Raw genomic sequence first — 23,712 nt, 5'->3', positions numbered from 1 at the left:
TATCGACAGAATTTCCAAGCACAGCTGAGGTGTTGATGGTGTCCGGTTTAGTGACCTCAATATCACATCTCTGTTTTCTGCAGACAATGTGGTTCTGTTGGCTTCATCAAACCACGAAGTTCAACTCAAGCTGTTCGCGGACAAGTGTGAAGCAGATAATATGAGATTTAGCACCTCCAATCTGAAGCCATGGTACTCAGTCGGAAAAGGGTGGAGTGCCCTCTTCGGGACGAGGAAGAGATCCTCCCACAGGTCTCTTGGACTATCCTCTTCACAAATGAGGGGAAAATGGAGGCGGATTGGCGCAGCGTCTGCAGTGATGTGGACTTTGTGTCTGTCAGACTCTGTCTGTCGTGATGAAGAAGGGCCTGAGATGAAAAGTGAAACTATCAATTTACCTGTCGATTTATGTTCCAACCCTCACCTGTGGTCACAAGCTGTGGGTCGTGACTGAAAGAACAAGATGCTGGATACAAGCAGCTGGAATGAGTTTCCTCCGCAGGCTGTCCGAGCTTTCCCTTACAGATAGGTTGAGGAGCCCAGTCATCTGAAAGGGGCACGGAGTCGAGCCGTTCCTCCACCTCATCGATAGGAGCCAGAAGAGAGGTTGGGATGCCTCCTGATACCTCCCTGATGAAATGTTTTGTGCAAGTTGTGACCACAGGAGTTCACTATAATTCAGGTAGTGACTGTAGAATCATCTCTGTTCGCCCTGTGGAATCGCGATAGCACCTCTAGTCATTTATCAACGAGGAAGTAGCATCCTAAGACACTAAGAGATGAACAAACAAACAAGTGGATATCTGTGCTCCACTCAGGCACGATAGTTATTCGTTCCAATAATGCTAAACAAAAATCGGTGTCGGTAACTACATAAACGCTTCAAAGACCCAAGGAAATTGGCACCAAGGCGAAACAGAGTCATCATATTTTGTGTATTAATTCAGTGGGTGTGCATTCTAAAGACACCCCTTTGGTAAAGTAATCAGGTGTTCTTGAGTATACCCTTTTCTCCTAAATAGAACCGTTTTCCCGTACATAACATATGTAAATGCTGCTTGTGCTATGCCTTGAATTTTATTAATTATTATTATTATTATTTTTTTTATTTTTTTTGTATTGCTTGTATATGCCAGCCGCCAGCCATTGCACCTTCATGTTCGGCCAAGGGTCTGCAGTATAGCAAATGAGCTTGGGCTGACTGGGCGCCAACGTGTCAACAACTGCGTTCCCAGTCCAAAGCTAGCTGAAAGGAGAGGAAAAAAAGAAAATAGAGAGTGTTCAACAAAAGCAAGAGGAAAGAGGGAATATAGTGCAGTATACAAACAAGGTTTGTCACTGGTAGACAGTTTTATGAGCTCCAGACCTGCTGAAATTGAGTAGCGCGTGTGTGCAGCGCCTCTTATCGCCTCGCTGGCAGTAAGGGAGGGCAAGAGGCTCAACACTTGGCGCTTCGTAAAAATGCTCTGATTCATTTTCCGCCTGAGAGGGTCTCACTGGGGCAGCATCAGAGCAGCCAGCCCACACAGATTTATGGACCATTAAAGCAGCGGGGCTCCTGACCACTCTACCACCATAGGCCGGCTTGCAAAGTGCGCACCGCGCCCTCATTCATGCTCAGTCACTACTCTACAGGATGGCATGGATTCCTCTTTCTTTGTTCATCCCCTCACTTTTACTGCCTCACATGAACTCCACTCAAAGTCTGTAATCCTGCCCTACTTCACTAGACTATCTGACACATATGTTTTTTCTTAATTGTGTTCAACCGCTGTCAGGTTAAGATAAAATTCTAAAATGTTTCACTTCAATGTTTCTTCCCCCAACAGCGCCTTGAGTGCAGTGTGTGTTTTTCAGCCCTGAATGTGTTCCACTCCTACGTTCTACATTTCTGATGTTAGTCAGTGGGGCATGTTGTTTTAGCCTCACCATTTAATAATCAGATTAGCACCATTTTAGACAAATTTGTTAATGGTCCTGTCTTTTCAAGGCATCCTCTATCAACAGTTTCCCTGGTGATTAATGCTCCTCGCCTCTCTCCCTCGCTAGCTTTGCAACTTCAACCCTGACAGTGACGCTGGGAGGGAAAATGGGACACAGTCTACGCAGCTTGCAGTCCCTAAGAATAGCTTTGTTGCGCAAGAAAATGATGTCAGCATAGGCCTTAAAAACATGAATGAATATAACCTGACAATGAAAACGCTCACCTCAACCACCTTGTCCTTTCTCACATGATTTCTGTTATGTACCTGTTTCAAATACCTTCCTTTGAACACGTGATTATGCTAAACTGTCCTAAATGATCATAAATGATTTTAATGACATGTCTAAAGCCGGTGATGAAAGACAAATATTTGAAGTCAAGTTTTTGTCGTGGCTTACAACAATCACTGTGAAACCTGTTTGTCAGGTTAAAACAAGGCCAGAGCAAATGTGTGCATCAACAACAGACAGTGCGTACTCCATAAATGCATGACAGGTATGTGGGCTTATGCACAATAAAGGCGCACAGGGAACCTATTAGATCAGACCACAGAGAGGCACTTATGTTCGCTTATGAAATAGGTTGAGCACTGTATCACCAGTATGTGAAAGTTACAGTTTGGTGTGAAGTTGCTTCCAGCCAGTTACACTGCACTCCACAGAGAGACAAGTAGAGATAAAAAAACAGCTCTTTTCTGCCTCTTGTTTGGGGTAACATTTCAATATTATAGTGTAAAGGTCTTTGCAGATTTGATGGGCAGTGAAAATATAATTGTCATATCAAGTTAACTGAGAGGTGCCACCTGCCAAAATTTTGAAATTTTGGGGCTCATGAACAGGCGTTTGTTTGGGCAGATTAAGATGGATTTGAGTGAGGAATTTTATGTCAATTTGACAGGCAAGGGGTAGGGGACATTTAAATTGTGTAACTTTGGTACTTTAGAATTGAGCCACCATAGCACAAACTTGGATTGTCCAACAGACTTCTCTGTCAAATACAAGGTGGACCTGTGTGGGAAGTGTCAAATCTAAGTCAAGTTTAAAGTACATTTTCAAGTACTCTTAAGGAACTGAGGAGGGCCATGATAACAATATGAATAAAAATGAAGAAAGCAAAGTTAAACACGAACGTTGGACAAAATAAAAATGAAGAAAGCAAAGTTAAACACGAACGTTGGACAAAATAAGGCCACAAAATTAAATATTTCATGAACATCCCAGAAAGTGTCCACAACACAACCAACTGAGAATCACTGCATTTACAACACAATGTCAGTCAAGTATTAATTATGACTCATATTTATAATTCACACATAAAAATCAGACGATAAATATGAGACGAACCTTGCCGTGACTGCTACTCAAAGATTATTATTATTATTATAATTAATATTTTTTAGGAATCAATCAGCATGTTATCAGTGAGTGTGTTTGCTGATCTGGTTAGCTTCTGAGTATCACGGTTTACTTTAGGTGGGGCCCTGTTGAGGGTCCACGGTGGTGGGTGTGGTGACACATCCTCTCCCCGCCCCGAGGTGTTTGTTTCGCCGAAACAACATTCACTTTAAACGCCCTCTACGAGCCACCCGGCGTCTCCGTCACTGTTAGTAGTGCAGTGCTAAAATAATACCTCTATCTCTATGTTTAAATCTATTTTACCAAGATAGAAGGAGATTACAAAAAAGTGAAAGCCCATTTGGCGATGCAAAATAGGATAGCGTGCGCGCTGGTGGAGCCCCTTCGCTGCGGCAGTTGCCAGGGGAGATAGGAGGGGAGGGGCTGTGATTGGCTGGAGTGACTGTGTTGCCATGACTACGGCTAGGGGTTTGGTAGCGTTGCTGTGCGCTGTGCGATCCGCGCGCTGCGTGCATGGAGGAAGCAGCTGCTGATCTGATCTCTGACATTGTGCGAGGCAGATATCCGAATAAACTGAGTACTGTCGCGTCTTTAAACACACCGCACCGAGACACGACGTACATGATTGTGAGTATCCCGCTCTCCTCCGCCTTCCTCCCTGGATTTTTAAGTCCGTGTGCGCTTGGATCATGTTTGCGAGGCTTGCGTTTCGGAACAAGCTAAAAGTAAACGTGGTCAAGTGACTTTGCTCAGAGCGGCGAGCATGGCACCATAAGCGACGGCATGTGGCAGGCAGCTAGCTAACGTTACTTCCCTTCTGCTTTCTCAGCTGGAATGTTCAAGTGGCCACCCTTTCATTCTGTGCGCTTGCCGCTGATTATTCTTGGCTGTGTCACGTTTATCGACATAAAATCGATAGAGTGCTTCAAGTTGTACAATGCTAGCGCTAGCGGTGGATTTACCCTCACTGACCTACGGCGCGACTGCTAAGGCTACTTCGCTTCGTGGCTGCTGTACTGGGTGAGCTAACGCATGGAACGTAGCGCATTCAGTCATGGTAAAGTTGACCAAATAGTTGTTAAGCGGTGATAAGTTACTCGGTAACGAGTCCGGTTTGTCGGGAAGTATTGTGCAACAGTGCACGTCACTGCGCGTAACTTCATATTCCACGTTGTGTGTGACTGTGGTTGGTGGTGATTCATCTCCCCTTTTCTCCAAGTATTGGCCATCAACCGTATTTGTTTTATGTGGTAGCGGTTAGTTTTCGCAACAACCGTGAAACATACAGCGATTCAAGTTGATACAAGTGATACTTAATTATAATGATAACATGTCACTTAATTTCGTTGGGATCAAACAACGCGAGGTTACATCAACCGAGCACGTTGTAATGGGTTGTCACCATGTCCCATATACTGAGTTTTCTATAGCCAATATCTGAATGCAAAAATTGTTCTTATTGCCACTCAAGAGAGACTGGTGTTATTGGAAATGCCATTAAATGTTGCAGTTACAAAATAGTCCACTTAGCATTATGTAATGCTTCTGTAGTTTATCCACCATACGAACTGGAACCATCACTAATTTTCTTGCTGCAGCAAATGAGGTTTTCTTGGGGAAAAATATGTTGTAATGTTCAGACTGACTTAAACCTATTTTGACATTTGCTAGAGACCTTGTGATAAATAGAATGTAAAACAAAGAGAGATAAAGCTAAATGAACATAAAAAAGCAGATGTTATCAATCTGCCATTGCTTTATAGCCAGCGTTTCTATGGCCACAACCATCTGTTGTCTTCATTGTTGTTTGTAGTCCTTGCATGTATTCCACGTCTGTATGTACAGAGGCCAATGCCGGGTTATTACGCTTGCCCCCCAGAATAGCCGAGAGCCTGCTAACTTTACTGACATTCATTACTATAAATAGAACTCTGCAATGTTGTTTTTGCTGATGCTCAATGGCTTTAATATCAGTGAAGCCCTGTAACATTTACATTTTAATTCATTCCTTAAATGGAGGCCACAGCAGTTGGAATGATTACTATGAGTTAAAAATTCATAGAAACAGAAATAAAAGCCTGCACTAAAAATTAGGTTGCATTAGTTGTTGAGAGAACATTGATGTTCTCCAATCATGTACGAATGATAATCATCAACTGTTAAATTACTAAATGTTGATGTTTGTTTTAAGACTTATAGGACAGAAATGTAAACCCGCTAATATTTAATAAGGTAGAAACATGATTACTAAAAGTAAGAACGTTCATTTTGTTGTCTTGTGCTTTATTGATGGATACTTAAATGTAAAATGAGATTTGATAAGGTAACACAATAGCAAGCAGCTTTTCAAAAATGAAAAGCCAATTGGAGGATTTAGTGTACTTCACATTGTGCTGTATTTTCTTCAATATTTACTTTTGAAGTTTTGTATCCTTGCATTACGTTTTAATGAGCTCACCGGGGAACACATTTTATGAATGAGCACAGCAATGACAACACGAATACATCTTCTGAAATTAATAAAATGGGGGGTTGAAGTTGTTTTATTAGTATAGTGCAAGTCAAGTACAGTGAAATTAGTCACTTTAAGAAAAATATCTCTGTATCTGTAATAAATGTCATACTTGAAATGGGAGCAAACTGCTAATGTAACCAAACCATTTGAATGACTCCTTGTGTGTCACTGTTAGTGAGGGCTATGATTGGCTCTTTATGACCTACGGCAGGAACTTCCATGCAGTTTTAGTGTCACGATTGAGAATTTCAATTAAGGGCTTCATCGCAGTTCACCTTCCATAAAGTAATGTGAAATGATTTAACATTTTCCTGATTCAGATCAAGTGGCTGTCACCAGTCCACAACCGTTTTTTTGATTGTCAGACTGCACACATTGTAGCTGCCCTGAGTCCTTCATTTCATTGAACAGTGCTGTCTGTCAATCAGTACATTTCAGCCTGTGGTGACATAATGGCGATGTTGTCAGTAAGCTTATTAAGTGCCTTTGAAATAAAATGACACCAAATGAAAAAGTCGAGTTGGCTACCATTGTCATGACCAAGTCATTCAAGCAAGAAGTTGTCGAGATATTTAAATCTTGACCAAAATGGAGGACCCGACTGAACCATTTCGCTCGTGTGGCTTAATGGTCTAAATTGGAGTGTGGGCCCACTAGCTGAACGCAGTTCATTAGATTAGGAAAAGAGTCCAGACGTACTGATTCTGAATTGAATTGGATTGGATTGTGGACAGTCACGTTTTGTATTTCTGCTTAGCCTGTGCCTTGACAGAGCACTCATTGTTTGGAATATTTTACTCTATCAGAACACTGTACTCAATTCAGCGGTAACAAACATATCTCCTCTGGATCCCTTGTAGGAACAGCACTTAATTTTTACAACTTTGAATACTTATTGGTTTCAGTCTTCCAAGCAGTTGCACTATTTTACTTTATTAGTGATGCAGATGTGCCTCAGGGAATGTATGCAAACAGTGTGGAAATGTGACCAACTTAGACTCTATTTTCAAAATGCATGTACTACTATACGGCTGAGATCACTTTCTGCTCAATCAGCTCACCATGTTCAGTGTATCAAATATAGCAAATGGGGAAACGACCGCTAAATCTAAACTCTTTGTTTGTTGTTCCTATTGAGGCTAAAGTGGCACACGAACTGCAATTCAAAATGGTGGCGTGGCCATGTAATCAGTCTTATCACAGTATTGTGTACTCTGACCCCAAGTGAATGGAAGGTTGCGTCTAAAATCCACCATGTGCTTTGTAGGCGTGTGACTAACCAGAGTTTTAGATTTGTTAGAAAAGCAGATATTTCTCATTCTGATTCCCGAACCCAGTCTATCATGTGTAGTGTATGAAAATTATATATAGTATAGATTTCTAATACATTTCCTCAAAAGTAAAATGACTATTCTAGTTTTTAAAATCTGTTTTTGTGAATACGTACACCATAATTTGTAACAAGGATTTGAGCGCTTGAAATTAAATGATTAGATAAACCATTCTGGGTTTAAAAGGAGTACTTGAAATAATTATAAACATTTCAGACACTAAAAGGTATGTTCATTTTGTGTATTTGATTATTTGATTTTAGATTTTTTTTTTTTGCAGCTTTTAATCACAACTAGTTTCTCAATAAGGCATCACGACCTTGTCTGTCATAGAATGGGAGTGGAATCTCTGAATTTGAAAACTCCCTAGATTTTTAACATCTTGTCTCCATATAACAACTTTAAAAGTGTGTGTTTTCTTACTGCTCTTATATAGTGTGATGTCCACAAGATGCAGTCCACAACATACTCAACATTCTCTCAGTTGACAATCAAGAGTCTCGGTCCCCAAAGCAGAAGTCTGGTGTCGTGATTTGAGGTGCATGTTCAACTCTGAACTCAACCAGTTGCGACTCACTTTCTGAAGTCGGACACTAGCGCAAGTTTCCGTTCACTTCATGCCTATCGTTCCCTTCCACGTCCCAATAACAGAGTCCGTGGCTCGGCTGTCTTTGATGTTGATGTGATGTTTGTTTGTTTTTGGTTCATAAATTAATAAATTAATTAATCACTTTTAGAAAACAACACCCGAACCAGTAACTGAATACACTTCAAAAAGGGTGACAAGTTACAACATCAATCCCTCTCGTGTGATATTGCTTTTTGCATATTGCATTTTTGTTTCATAATGAAACAATGCCAAGTGAACAACAATTGTTTAATAAACTGTAATTAAGAACAACAAATGCTTCATTTCATGCAAACTAAAATTGTATCTGATCATTCCATTTATTGATGTAATAAATGGAATGATCAATTCTAAAAATATTAAACAATAGCCCTAATTTGAAGCAAATGTGTGATTATTCAATAGAATTTTCAGTCGAATACTAAAATACTCAGTGGTTGTAGCTCTGCAACTCGCCCGTTATGTCATATTCATTTTTTACACAAAACCCTTGCTTCAGGTCCCAGGGATTAATTTACAATAAATTGCTCGTTAAAATGACAAGATTGCTCCTCAAACGAAGCCATTGATTACCAAATAAGCTTCTGTATGAAAAAAAAAATAGATATATTTCTACCCTGTAATTATGTTTGACATTCCATTATAGAAGCGACATTCTAGCTAACTATGATGTGTCCTAATTAACAAAGGGATTACATTTAATGCTGTAATATTAAATTGACCAGTCACATCTTTCTTGGATCATTCAACATCCTCCTCTCTGTAAGACTCTTTGCGAGCTGACTTTCGTGTTAGACAAGAGCCAACCCGGAGAAAACTGTCAATTCATTAAATTCTTTACAAGTCATACTTAGACACATTGCTCACTTCAGTTATGCACATCGAACTTGATTGTGAGTAGCACCTCCACCCTCGCTTCTTCCTGACTGGTGGATGCAAGATGCTGCTGATTAGAACGCACGTCACTGACAGCAGCAATGTGGCCGCTTTCTTAACCGAGTAGTCGGGAAGACGGGAAACAATGGGTCTTTGTCTCATCACCCCTGATATAATTAACAGGGTTCATTTAATTGACAGCGCTTTGACTCTAACCAGGCAGCACCCGGTAGCTTTTGTGCAAGTATTTTGCTTCTTCAAGCACTTCTAGAGATGAATTGGATGTAACATATAAACCAAAAATGCAACTGGTAAAATGTTATCAATGTAAGAAAAAAAAATCATCATCTGTAAATATTTATGATGCATAATGGATTTAACAATGCATTGTTTTGATTTCCTTACAACTGGTTTTGACAGAGGTAAATGGCGCTCAAGACAAGATTATGCACTTCACTGCGGCATCAACAGTTTTTATTTTCATCGGACAAGCAACCCAATGCCAATTGTCTTAAAGTTGACAATTGCACAAAATTTTGAATCTAAAAAAAAATCTCTTTTTTTTGTGGAAAATTTCAGTGCGCGTGGTCAATAAAGTTTGCAATGATTCACATTGACTAACCTTTATGGTCGTTCTTCAATCCAAAACATGCAAACGTGCTGCAAACATAGATAGTAAACACGGATGTTATTTTTCGAAGGACATAGACCTCAGCTGTCAACAGCCCAAAAGAAAATAGTATGGCAAAGCCTGCTGTTTAGGGTATTTGGAAATATATGAGATTGTGGGTGGAGGAGGGTTTCTAGACCAGACGGGTGCATGACCCTCAAGATAAGGTTTCAATGTTTGCTGGGAGGCAGGTCTATACTTTGGAAAACTAACCTCTGATTAGAGTCAGAGTGCAGTTTGAGACTATAAAGTCAGTGCCTGGGCCCAATTCAATCTTTCCTGTGTTACTTTTATTTGCTTGTGTGTCATTTACGGGCTTGGGTGTTTGCTAGCATTGTGTAAACGTTTGGCCTCTTGTTGCGCTAGTTCACTCTTTTGGTGTAGAGCTGGCCCAACTGTGAGTGCTCTCTGAAAATGGGACTTCCTCAACAGGCAGGAGGTGTTTCCTTCCCTCCTGGTCGTCTGTTACTGCGAGGTGAATACTGAGAGATTAGAAACATGATGGGGGGGGGGGCGGTTGAAGACAAAACAACTGCTTCTTTGTGTGTGAGTTTGATTGCTACTGTGTGCAAGCTTTTTTTTTCACTCGTACGATCATCACTCAGTAATACACATGAAATAAATTCAATACTTTATAAAATGTGCTGCAAGAGTATCCCTGCTTTTAATTATTTTAATCCACATTGAGCAACTTATTTCCCCTTGTCTAATTTAGGTTTGATTCGTTGGACAGTCAGAAACATCACACAGGGTTTCAAATAACAGCCATTGGGGTTTTGCAACACACCTTTGTGTACCAAGAGGTGTAACTGGTTTGTGTCGACTGGTTTAGTTAATGGCTTTGAGCAGGGTGTGGTTCAACTGTGTCTAAACTCAACCCTCTGTTCCGAAATTATGTATTTCCCCCAAATCCTATGTTGCATATAATGAGCAACTTTAGGCCAAGTATGCACTCACTGCAACTTAGTCATAGAACCATGTGATACAGGTTGGCCGCCTCCTTTCCCGGCCCTCTTTGTCAGACAGGTTTTGTGGAGAACAGCACTAGACTGCTGGCCTCAGCAGTTTCCGCCTGTATTGATCTCCCCCACATCAGCTCTCTGTTCATGCACAGACATAAGTCCAACCGCTTCCCTCGCCACACAGGCTGCCGTGGCAACTGATTCCTGAAAGTCAGATTCGCTGCCTGAGATCATCGCTGACGCGGCCGCGGTCGCCTGATTGCATTCTGATGTACCTGTGTGACACATCAATGGCTTGATCTGCCACTTAAAGCCAGCTGTATGTCTTTGTGTCAATTTTGAATAGCCTAAGTGCTTAACAGGATAAAAGATCAGTTTGAAAAGGGGGAAAATTTGCCTTGGCACCTGCTGTTTGGCCCTGCCTGTTTGCACATGAATATGATGCTGCTCATGGCACGCAGGGCTATTTTAACTTGCAGATGAGCCATCAGGTCAGTACCATTCCAGCTTTGGTGTGTTTTCAACAATGAGCTGCAATCAACAGGCAGACCGAGCTCATTGGTTCCACTCTTCATACGATTAATCATTGGATTTTTTTCCCCCTTCCTCTGAAAGTGTTTTGATAAGAGTGAAGTGTAATCATTCCAAATGCAGGGGTAATTGACCAGATGCAACAGTGGTAAAATATTTCCCGTGTTTGGCTTGATGCAGACTACCATCCATTTACCTGGATTCTTTGCATATTCAAATGTCAGTCCTCATGGAGCCACCAGTCATTCTCAGGCAGCTGGGAGGTCAAAACTAATCGCGAGGTGGTGTAGCACTCTTGTGCTTTAGGTTTAATTCGTGTTCTGACTATTTTGCCAGGCCACGAATTATTTTCCTCTCCAAGAAACAAAAACTGGAATGTGTACAGAGCCTTGTTGTCTGTGGCACATTTTGAATAAAATGAAGACAAAATGACTTAAGGATTAAGTGAAACAAATGTTGACAGAATGTAGTCACAATTTGTGTGCCACACCCGTGCTATGTGGGTTGGCTGTCACCTTAATGTCTTGTCAGTGGAATGTTTTGGGTAACACAATCATGACATGATTAGACTGGAAGTAGCATTCTCAATCAGGATATAACTGTTGATGAGCAAGCAGAGTTACCAACTTTTTCTAGGTCCAGTTTCTTTCATTTTAGAGTCTATTCTGAGATTTCTACATGTATCCCCGGGCCGCAGCCTCATTACTTGAGTTAATAATGTGAGGGATATGTAGCCTAGAAACTCAGCTACTTTTAGTCAGAAGTGCTGTTTGGAAGAGTGGATGTTATTTTCCTCATAGTCTTTAAATGCTTGTCACAGCCTATCTTTGATAATTCATTCAGAGTAGAAACCTGTCAAGTCAAGATGTCTTTGCTTTCTTGTTTTGGAGTAGAGATTTTCTGATTTCCCAAATGGATAATTCTCATGGCCTCGTGACCTGCCTTGCTGTGTCACAGACTGTATCTTGTTCCTCAAGTTTTGTAAGAGTTGTGATTCACTCTGTGCTGAAGAAGAAAAAAAAATTGGGAAAAAATTCACATTGCATTAGACAGACATTCTGTGGAAATGTTTATTGATTAATCGAGGCTTCAAGATATTGGAGGGCGCGGGAACAAGTTTTTTAAACAACATCATATCAGCTCTGTCATGTTGAGGTACGTTCATGCAATGGCTCTGCTCTGAGCAGCTTTAATCTGCTCACTACAACCGGGAATAGGTTCTCCCCTCATTTGAAATCATATTTGGGGGGGAAAAAACAAGTTGATTTTGTTGTTAATGTTCCCTATTTTATTTTCCCTAACATTTTTTGTCGAATACCTTATACATCCATTTGCTAGATGCATACCTGTCCGTCATCTTCAATCCATCAGACCGTGTGATTTTATACATCCGAAGGTGGATTCTGGGCAATCACTCTGGTTTGTGACCCTTACCTAGAAGTATGTTAGTGTTTACTTTGTACCTACTGTATGCTATGCGCCGTTCGGTGTATCAAGTGCAATACACATTTTTCGACTATCTGTATGGTCTTGCTGTAACCAAATCTTCTGTACAAAAATGTTTCAAGGTGAAGACTTTGCACAGCGATTTGTGTGATTTCTTCTAAAAAAAAGAAAGTGACAATTTCACTTATTGCTGTATTCTGCAGTATTTATTTTAACCATACCTCCATAAAGATAAGGCAAAACTGGAACAGATTAATTGCATTTTCTATCATTTCAATGGGAAACAGTACCTCCATTTGTATACGTTTCAGATTGCAAACTGAGTGACTGAACGAATTGAATTCATAACCCAATGGTCTATAGTATAAGAATTGTTTTTTTTCCCATTCATTATTTTTAGTTCATACATCCCGCCGAAAATCAACAAATGATGGGATCATCAAGTGATGTATTGTCATCAAAACTAAATGAGAGCATCCTTGGCAGTGTACTACCTCCCCATCTTTATAAATAATACAGGTTGATGGATCATCAACCGTAAACAGCAATTTGCCCAGATTTAATCGATCAATCCCACGGTGGTGAAACAATAACCTCCTTGCCAGAGGTATCAAATCCACTGCAAGCACTCTGAAAACCGGAATAACCCGTGACTCACCCAAAAGAAAATTGGGGTTGTCTACTGTATCTTCCTCCACACCCACTGAGGGTTAAATGGTAATTTAGTAAATGTGCTAATGCCTCTCTCCTTTCACTCCTGTTCTCACTGGCCGATTTTGACAAAGTGATTTGTGTCTCAGTCTCTATGTTCATGCATGTGCGTGCATCCACTCCCTCTCGTTCTCCCGGGTAAGCACTCTTTAGTCTGACCCAATTCTTGTCTTGTCACATAAATGAAAAGATACGCCTATCTGACAGATTATATGTCCCCTTACATGGCCATGTTGGTCCACATTTAGTGCATCACCCATCACCACACTCCGAGGCATCTGGTGCCCACACTCAGGTGCTGCGGCATTTCCTGTACCGCTATGCGAGTATTAGTATGGAGACAACCAACATGGATTACTCATTTTCCTACTCTCGTTTGTGAGGTTTCTGCTCATAATTGAAACGATGGCGGAGTTGTCATGGTGACACCCAAGACTTAAAGCTTATTGTGAACTGAGCCAAAGAGTAATCTCTTTGTACACTTGGCCTCAACAGTGTACAATGTGCTTACTTGTATTTGTTGGGAGAATGCATTCAAACAAACAGTAGATGTTAATCATCATGTAGGGCACAGTAAGAAAGAAATGTTCAGGGCACACCAAATTTCAGATTATCATTCAAAGTCTTCCCTGTGTCGATGGGCAATTAAAAAAAAAAAAAAGAAAATAACGAAACACACAGATTGCTTCCTACTCAGCTGTTTTGACACATGCAGTGCACCGATCAAGCACTGACCGTACTTTCATAATCCTGCAAGTAATAAATTGGGACTGGATTGATGCAGCATGTGAATGCATAATGTCTGTAAAGAACCTTCCGCTGTAAGATGTAGGCAGTCGTTTGATTCCAGCAGTCATTGGCGGGTTTCGTTCTCATTTACACATAACGAGCAACCGGGTCTCGCCTGAAACGATGTGGGCGTCAACGAGTGGTGCCCTCAAGTCCGCTCAGTTGCTTGAGAGGATTTCATTGAGAGTCCTTGGCTAAAGTCAAGGGGTGGAGATCTAAGAGGCTCTCCGTCCTTGTAAGGCATAGAGGAGAGGGGCAAAGGCCTAGGAAGTCCAGTTGAGGTGGAAAAGAAAGACCACAGTATGCTTAGCTCGAAGGAAAGATTGAGAAAACAAAGGCAAGACCCCTGTGTGCCCAGTATTGCAAGTTGCAAACAATGCTGCCATAATGGCAACTTTAAAAACCATCTATCTGACTGATAACATATAACCTAATTGCTATGTCTCCTCTTTTTTCTACAGACCTCTTTGATTTAATGGGTCCAATTATTGGGATGTCACCAGACAAGAAAACGGAAATTCCGGGTATGCAAGAGGAGCGGACATGGCTTCGAGGTGTTTGTGGAGTTGGAACACTGCCCGAGGCGGAGTGCGCATCCAGTCCCCTTGCGACCAGCGTGGATCGGACTGGAGGTGCTGAAGATGAAGAACTCACCAACCTCAACTGGCTTCACGAGAACCTGCTTCAGAACTTTACGTTGGGAGGTCCCGAAGCTCAGCCCAGCGGCAGCCCGCTCTTTGACATTGAAGGAGACTACGGATCCAACCAAGGAACTTCATCCTCGTCCACAGCCTCAACTCACAGTAGGGGTCGAGAGCGGGACTCATTGAAGTCCAAGCCCCCTTTTTCGTTTTCACTCCTCATCTACATGGCCATTGAGCAATCGCCGAGTAAATCTCTACCCGTCAAAGAAATCTACGGCTGGATTCTAGAGCACTTCCCTTACTTCTCCAATGCTCCCACTGGATGGAAGAACTCGGTGCGTCACAATCTCTCCCTGAATAAATGCTTCCGCAAGGTCGAAAGGAGTTTAGGAAAGGTATGTCACCAAGTTGCTTTCGCATTTGACACACTTTCAGATCAGTACAATCCAATTTTATCGCATCATTCTACTGTACCATGCTTTTGTTACATCAAGTTGTATCAAGTTATTTTCAGCCGCCAAAATCATTTATTTAGCAAATCCCTAAATAGTTTGGCTCATGTGACAATCTGTAGGTCTGCCACATAATGGCGATACAGTATCCTCGACTTCGATACGACTGGAATTTCATCCAGTTCATAGCTACAAAGGAAATGCAAACAAAGCACAGTATGTTGTACGTGCAGGGTATGCAACTCAAGACCCAGAAATTGAGTTGATGAAGGTTGGAAAAGTCCTCCCCACGGTTTCATCCCAAGGCAAAGGGTTTATTAAGGAACCATTTATCAAAGAGCACTATGAAACAATGTTAATGAAGTTCAAGTAAATCAAAAAAACATTTTATCTCTGTATTTACTCATATTTAAAATGTCTTGAGCATCTAAATACACTTAAATATTGGTTTTTAAGACCGTTTGTAAAAAGCTCTCGAAAAACTGATTTTGTGGAGTCGGTGAACAAAAACACAAATGATCCAGTGATTTTTTTTTTGTGTGTTTTTTTTATACATTGATGTACAGTAATTCTCTGGCATAATGATCCTCTATAATGATTGAAATTGTAGTACAGACAATAACCTAAAAAGGTTATTATTTAAATGACTTTAAATTGCAAGATAGAATCTGATCGGTTTACCTTCCTGTTATCTTTAGCCAAAAAGAAAACACTTTGAAACCTGTGTGTTGTGAGTTTGTCGTTGTTCTATGTCATCTTGCTAATATAAAAAACAAGTAGCCTTGTTAAACCTGTACTTGGAACACAATTGGCCCAGTTTGTAATAGAAACGGTTTTCTGCCGATCCAAGTAAGGACACCATTTTTGCCATATTGAGCTTCAGTGTGAGTTCAGACTTGTGACCGGTAGAGCCCATGTTGCCAGCACTGTGCCTGGCTACGTGTTATTTTTTTCACCACCGGAGGAGATAGGCGTAGGTTCGCACTCTTCGAGTCGCAACATGGAGTAGCGCAAGTCGCTCAGCATGCAGGTGCACAGTGTGAGCACTTGGTCTGCTGACAGACCAGCGTCGGTTTCACATGACACTGGCTGGTGGTTTCCGTTGCCATGGTGACATTTCCTTCTTCCTGCATCAGGGACAGGCTGGTAATGTGAGTCAAGGTTATTCTCCGCCCTCCCTCGCTTGCTCCCTCAAACTGGGCAACAATACACCACCATCAGATAATGTGACACTCCCGCACACATCACCAACAGACAAATTCATCGCTTCCATTGGAGCAGTGGGTGCAGCATGTGAAAGAACTTTGTTCAATCGATTGTCTTCCACCAGGAGAAATGCTGTGAAAACATGGCAATCAATGCGTGTGGTCTTTTTTTTTAAATTCTATTTTCCATGAGGTAGTGTAACAAATACCAATTGAATAATAATGCTGCAATTTCTATAGGGAGACATTTGGCCTTAAAATAATTATTTTTATTTTATATGACTCATCCTACTATATAACATGGACCGCTTGAAGCCAGATAAATAAACCATGGGTAGCAAGGAAGTCTGTGTTGGTTTTAACGTCGTCACTTGACGTTGACACATTACACATTATGTTTACTGTCATACGTTGTGTTCTTAAACGTATACTTGGAGATCACTATGGCATGACCGATATGTTTCTCAGGAATAAGTTTTGTTGTCATTATCACGATTGAGGTTTCCGTTGACAAAGTATTTATTTCACCTTTACTTAGCCAGTTAAGGCAATTGAAGAAAGACTCGTTTGGCTGTAGACAGCGGGGTAAACCAAAGCAAAATAAAGGAAGGTTGGATGATAATTCTTGATCATCTCATTTTGTTTTACTATCATTGCAGGCCAATGGAAAAGGTTCTCTCTGGTGCGTCGACCCAGAATACCGCCCCAACTTGATCCAAGCCCTTAAGAAGCAGCACTTTCCTGCCGCACATGCCTTCTGTACACCACCCGCCTCCCCGCCCAGGTGACCCTTCATTGTTCCCTACAGTAAATTGTGACAGGATGTGACGGTGCAAGAAATTGTTCTCAAGCCATCAAGCCGGACCATATTTCTGAGTTAAATGGGTTTAGTTCGTTGAAATTGAAGATGCTTTTTATGGTCTCATTTTGATTGGTTCTCGTGGTGTCTAGTTCTATCAGCACTCTTTTGAAATTTAAGCCTGATGATGATTTTTATTTCTTTAATCTCTCCTGCAGTGCCTCCTCACCCCCTCGCCATCTCTTTCTGCAAGGTTGCTCATTTAAAGGTGAGGCAGAGCTTTTGGTCTTTGTATGCTCACATGCTTTAGCTTGGTGCTTTTGCTGTAGTGTGCTTGTGATTATATCGCAATTGTGGCGCTTTTGTGTATTTCAGTCACAGAACATCCAGCATTTCGCCCCACCCGCCGCAATTCTTAGTTTGATTTATTACTTTCACGTCATTGATGCCTCATGTGGTCCATTCGATGCCTCAGCTATAAGCTCCCCACTCTCTCTGCCTCTTAGATTTGTAACCTTGACAACAGGCAGAGGTTCCGCTGGTGCTGAGTGTGGAGCACTCAATCTTGCCGTAATCATTAATAATTTAGAGCCCCAGAAGTGAGCCGTGAGGCTTTTAGACACTTTGTCATGTCTGAGAAGATCGGATGCATTCTCCCGATCAGAAGCATGAATTTATCCTCTGCTTTGTTTTGATGAGTCTTTATTTTGTCCAATGCATTCCATAGGCATTTTTGGGTCAATTAGTCGTCAAGTGGTACACTTGAGCTCATCTTGCCAAAGTAGTGTTAGGAACTGTTAAACGTTGGCATGGCTTGCAATTCCACCACAGGGTGGGCAGGTGGGATGGCGATAGCTTCATCAGCCATGTAAATGGTATTCCTCACAGTGTAACCTGCAAATTAATCAAACAAGAAACTAAATGCACAAAACAGGATAAACGGTAGAGGACGTTCAGCATGTTGTGGTTTCCTTTGTGTCATACAGCTGTTAGAAGAAAGAAGACTTTAAAAATGACTGTCGTGTTGTCAGCAACTGACTGCAGGGGACTGTTTTACTTGGTACCGCAATAAAGGGTGCTAAATAGCAGCGCCATACAGATCAATTATCAATCAAGAACTTTGCAGCACTAATATCAAACTTTACTGCTTGGTGGAGGGCTTCAGCAATCTTAAAGGGACAGAAGCGCCCCGCTGCCATGCTCTCACGCCTTAGGACTGACTATCATGCATGTTCTCTCCTCTTCCAGAGTCTGATATTGATGCTGCCACTGCCATGATGCTCTTAAACTCTGCCCCAGGGCACCACGTTGACCCATGTAAGCGAATCCAACAAGCAACCATATGTTCATCTTCCTCACATACCCTCCACCCCATTGCTTAAGTGTTTTTTATTTGTCTGCTGATTCATTTGGACACCTCCATCATCTGTGTTCACGATATATTCGCTTTAACGTATTCATTGTTATCATTATTATTTACACTATTAGAATTTGGCCTGTGCATCGCAGTGAATTAATTGATCATGACGACTTTTGTAGTTTGCTGATGAATGAGGTCTTGAAGTAAGTGAGGCAAAATGGAGTGCACTACTTGCCAACAGCATATGTGCTGTTGATTTGATCTCAATTAATTTGCAGTCTAAAGGACATGAGATCAGCTACGGGAAGTTGAACAACAACCACAGTGACAACCCTCTCCAAAGCAGCATTATTCTGCTCAATACAACTGAAACATTGATAAAGTTCAAAACATTCCAATCCTCTGATCCTTTAACACTTACGCTAATTGTGCTTTTGCTCCTACAGCAGTGGCATTGTTCGCTTGTCGGTACGTCACATAGTTTGCATACAAATATGTATCTTACTGTTTTTTTGCTCTGACGTAACCCTCTTTCTGGGTTGTAAAACATTAAAAAAAAAAAAAAAAAAAAAAACGACCAAGTGATTATGCCCTTAGGAGGCCCGGTCACAGTTACGGCAGCAAGCGCTGAGCTCACGCTGCCTGTGTGCTGGGTACCGGACAGCCAGCCGCCCCTCCCCCTCCCCAGAAAGGAAAAATTATTTAGTTTCTCAAACAGTTTCTTGGAACAAATGAAGTTGTTCCACTGTAGATGGGGGGAAAAAAACCTAAACATTCATTATCTTTCCTCGTAGCTGATCAACTTAAATGCACGTTCCTAATTACAATGTATATTAGAAGGTATATTATTTCACTAATTTAGGAGTAACTGACTTGGAAGCTCTTGTTTTTTACTCCGTGCGGTACTCAAGACTCTTTGTTTCATCTGCTCTCGGCAGGCAATTCGGACAGTCCACTGGACCTCTCCAGACCCGACTCAGTCCTGGTGAGCAGCGATCCAAAGCAGGACCACAACTACAGCAGTGTCGCCCTGCAGCGCTGCTCCTCCCGGTCTTCTTCGTCCTCCCTGTCCTCCTTAGATGAAGGAGGCTGCGACCGCAGGCAGTCCCGCCGCGCCGGCAGCGAGGGCTTCCACAGCGACGAGGACTCCGACCTCTGGGATGAGAGAGGCGCCAACCAAACACGACGACGCCCGTCCGCCATCATGCGGCCTGCTGACAAAAGGCCGCGACGGGAGGTCAAGCCAGAGCTGGATGAGGAGCTTAAAGAAGCTGCCGGTTCCTTGCTGCACCTTGCTGGCATACGCAGCTGCACGGAGGGCTCCAAACGCAATGTCAAGAGCACAAAACTTAACAGGAAATAAAGAGATCCCATCATCAGACTCCGGACCCTGTGAACCTTCACCTCTGACCCCCCGCAGTCGTGTGTCCCGGTGTGCCTCCTCCTCCTTATCTCGTATTTTGGCCATTTTGAGCCTCTCAATCGTTTGTTTGCGATATTCTGTCCAACGAATCAAATGGCAATAGTATTGTTCACACAGGAGAGCAAAGCCATAAAGAGACTTTTACAACTGGGGGAGGTCACAGCAAATGGGCGGTGTCTGGGCTATGGAGAACTGGATCCAAAATAACCTGCCTGCTTCTGTCGAAATAGACGATGGTGACTCAAGATTTTTCTTTTTCCTGTAAAAATGGGAAAGGTTTTTCTAACTCAAAGCGTTGCATGCTTCCTCCTCAAACTTGTATCCTCTTCCAAGTGAATCTGTGTATGAAGCGAGCGAGTGCATGTTTGTAACAGACAAAATCTAACCTCCTGGTGTTACAAGTTTTCTCTCTTTTGTGCTAAAAGAAAAGGAAAAATATTGCACGGTTTTAAAACGTGTGCTCTACACCTCTGGTGAGAGATGCAATAATGAATCCACAACCTTAACTTTTTCCACGTCATTGAATATTGCGACTTTTCCACCCCAGAGATGCTAGTTAACCTGCAACTAAGCAAATGATTGAGCTAGCGTTTTTCTCTTGTTCTGCCATAAACATAAGGATTAGTAAAATGTGGGATTAGTATTTCCTCTGCCACTGCCAAATTTTATTTGCAAACTTTGCTGTGTTTTGGTCTGCCAGTCACTTGTATTTGACCTTTACGGCACAGGCGTGTGTTAAATGAACATCTGCCTCTTCGCTGTGTGTGCATAGGATTTCCTCGACAGCTTTTACTTGTTTTTCAGTGTCTTGTTTGCTTCAGTCCAAACCGAAGGTGAGACAAGTGGCTAAGTTACTCTTATACGAAGAAAAGTAGCCATGCTGCTCTACTTGTTGTGTTATTGAACCTTGTGGACGGAGTGGTAAATAACCCATGGTTCGTGCACCATTTTTGCAGTTTATTCCTTGTCAAAGTCGAGTAGAAGGCCTGATTTGGGAGAGAGTTGCCGTCGAGCTTGTTTAAAGCATGATGAACGTGACTGTACGGTCATGGTTGCCTATAACTGGAATCCTTATGAAGATGTGCGCGGCACTCATGATTGGTCCTCACTTCCGCTCTGCCACGTGTGTTCCTCTCGCTGCTCTTCCTCCTTGAAACAAAATAAGGAAGTACAAAACTCCCTCAAGCTGTGAATTGTGGTGTTTACTGTCAGCTGATGACATTCGGCTTACTGTGGGAGGTTGCTAGCCACATTTCTATTTGGGTTTTGAAATCAAAAGTACTTCACCGTATGAGGAACGCGTAGACATGCACAATAGCATCTCATCCCACACAATTAAAAAAAAGAAATGAATAAAAGTGCCACCTTGTGTTATTAGTGGCCACAAGTATAGCGGTGCCAAACATTTTACCGTGCCACTGATGCAAAACTGCAAGGGGCCATAGTCACTATGTTTCCCTGTTGCCACAATATAGTTATAGATGGATCGTCATGACTTGACGTCCCCGTTTTCAGAAACCCGTTGACAGGAAATGTGAGCGGACTCTGGACGGTGTAGTGACGCAACCAATCCTTTGTTGTTGTTTTTTTTGGTTTGTTTTTGACCACTATATGGTTGGATCTGTTCTCAGCAGAATAAGCTGCAGATGTACGGTAATTCTTGCATACACTGGTCTTATTTTGCTGTGAAAGAAGAACAAATGAATTGTTCATGAATCGTTACCTTATTTATAACATTAATTTATCAGGTGGGAACGCCATCAAACACTGGTCTTCTGAAAGGAATGACGAGGCACATTTAATTCCTTTGTTCACATGAGAAGTATTTTTGTCTTGCTCTGCTTTGATTTCACAGCAATGTGGCTTGTTTTCCCTCTTTGATTGTGTTGTATTGATTAAGTATTTTTGCCTGTGGTCCATAGAGCGGGTGTTTTATTTGTGTTTATTTTGGAAATTTAACTATGACTGCCAGATTTTCTTTGATTTTTGTTAGCCTGGATATAAAATGTTAATCAACTTTCATGCAGAACCCTTCTTTTGCTGCCAAAATGGATGTACAACCGGGGTGGTGCAAAATGTCACATTTCCCTCTTGTGCTGTAGAATTTCCGATTTAATCATTTTACGTTTTGTCTTCATGTGTACACACACACACACGTATATATATATATTTTTTTTTTAAACTTCAGCTAACTAAAACAAGACTACTGCCCCTCGTCGGTCATGCTTCCAAGAATTTTGAATTATTGTGATTGTCACTGAAGATTGGAGCAGACTGACCAATGCAGTCCCCAGGCTGCTCGTGTCGCCGCAGACTCCGGAGAGCAATTAAGGCCTCAGAGGAAGCCCATAATATTTAACAAACAAATTCTCATCATAGATAATATATTTTGTGGTATGTGTTAAGGTACATTTGTTCGATTTTAAGATCAGTTTTATTCACAAATTTGATATGGCCCTCAGTGAACACTGTAAAAAGAGAATTGGCCCCCAAAACACCAAAAGGTTTGCCACACCGATAAAGAGAATTATCACTCACTCTTTCTGTAGCACTTGTCAAAGGAAGGTTCTGTTGCTCTCAGTGAAACAACACAGCATGTAGGGCTACCACAAGACTAATGCCACACATGACACGGGTTGCTCTGTTGCTTGTCAGGTTTTATTGAATATTGGTCACGTGTTTTTCTGAGAATATTGCAGCTCCTGTATGGGTATGATTAAGTTGCATTGGTTTAAAAAAAAAAAAAAAAAGAATCAAACAACACAAAACAAAACAAAAAACTGCCAGCCCAGTATCAGTTTGTGTCTGCCATGGCTTTCGGAACGACACACATTTTTGGTTTTTGTATGCTAACCTCTGTTGATAAAATGTTTATAAGATTTATTTTCGCCAAAGATATGCAATTGCATTATATATGGTATTACAAAACTATTAATAAAAAAAAACTGTTCTTCTTAGCAGAGTGAGCACTTTTTTTTTGGTGTGGCACCAGTGTGTAAGTAGTCTACACTTGCTCCTGATCAATGTTGCCACCTGCTGTGAGTGCCAGAGCACTCGTATAAGCTAATCATAGCCCCTTTTTCAACTAAAACTAGCCATTCATGTGGCAGCCTTCTCAGTTTTCACATTAGCATGTCACAGCTGGCAAATATTTCCCACCAAGTCTGGCTGTTATAGTCGTGTTTTGACTGCACAATCTGTGATCAGTACCACGTGTGTGACTCCACCGCCACACACTGCCTCCTTCATTCTACTTGCCTATTTCACTCTTCCAACATGGCAGGCGGCCAGAATTGCATCTCAGATTAACCTGGATCATCCCAGGGATGGCTACATTATCATATGTCCTGAACACACGCTTTGCTCAAAGTTAATTTGTCATAGAGGACTGGCGGGTGAGCACAGTGGTGACCCTGATCAAGAGACTTGGGCCCATTAGTACTGCACTATTGTTCAATAGAGTCTTGTGTGTGAACTGGAAGTAGGAAGGTGGGGGCTTTTCCCTACTGACTGCCTCAATTCAACTGGAAATCAGAGCAGCATCCCCCCCCCCCCCACCCTAACACACACACACACATGGCCTTGGCAACCACGCCACGCCGACAGTTGCCAGGCAACCAGACAATGCTGGAGCCACTGGCTGCAGTGTCGGTTTTCTACGTACAAAAGTGGCAAAGGATGCTTCTTATGTTGCTGAAGAATATTCACTTATACATAAAAATATTTTGAAGCATTCACAAGATTTAAATTGTAGAACTGTTTAAATGTGTACCATGTGAAGAGATTACTGGATTAGAGGAAATGATTCGGCAAGGATTTCACCAGTGTTGGCTGCATTAGCAACATGCCATTTTACTTCAAGTCAAAATGATGTCATGCAATTATTAGATTATTATTTCGATGTCCAACAACACCTATCCAAAATTCTTTGTTGGAAAAGTTGATCAGTGACATGAAACAAATTCTATGAGGCTTTAGTGTGCGCCTGTGGAATAATATCACCTTCCTTTCAATTCAAATTCAATTTTGGA

General features: G+C 41.7%; 1 protein-coding gene across 1 annotated transcript; it reads left to right on the top strand.

The window, feature by feature from the left end:
• The first annotated feature begins 3,778 nt into the window (after positions 1 to 3,778).
• foxn2a (forkhead box N2a) lies at positions 3,779 to 22,638 on the top strand. Its single transcript, XM_086122510.1, has 6 exons — positions 3,779 to 3,966; positions 14,260 to 14,837; positions 16,759 to 16,883; positions 17,117 to 17,166; positions 18,147 to 18,215; positions 19,197 to 22,638. The coding sequence occupies exons 2-6, from the start codon at positions 14,274 to 14,276 to the stop codon at positions 19,619 to 19,621; spliced, it is 1,233 nt and encodes a 410-aa protein (XP_085978636.1). The 5' UTR covers positions 3,779 to 3,966; positions 14,260 to 14,273; the 3' UTR covers positions 19,622 to 22,638.
• Positions 22,639 to 23,712: the final 1,074 nt, after the last annotated feature.

The sequence above is a fragment of the Hippocampus guttulatus genome, chromosome 10 (assembly GCF_054856545.1).
Source record: "Hippocampus guttulatus isolate MCC_2025c chromosome 10, RoL_Hgut_1.0, whole genome shotgun sequence".
Taxonomy (NCBI): domain Eukaryota; kingdom Metazoa; phylum Chordata; class Actinopteri; order Syngnathiformes; family Syngnathidae; genus Hippocampus; species Hippocampus guttulatus.
This window is presented reverse-complemented; position numbering and strand designations above follow the sequence as displayed.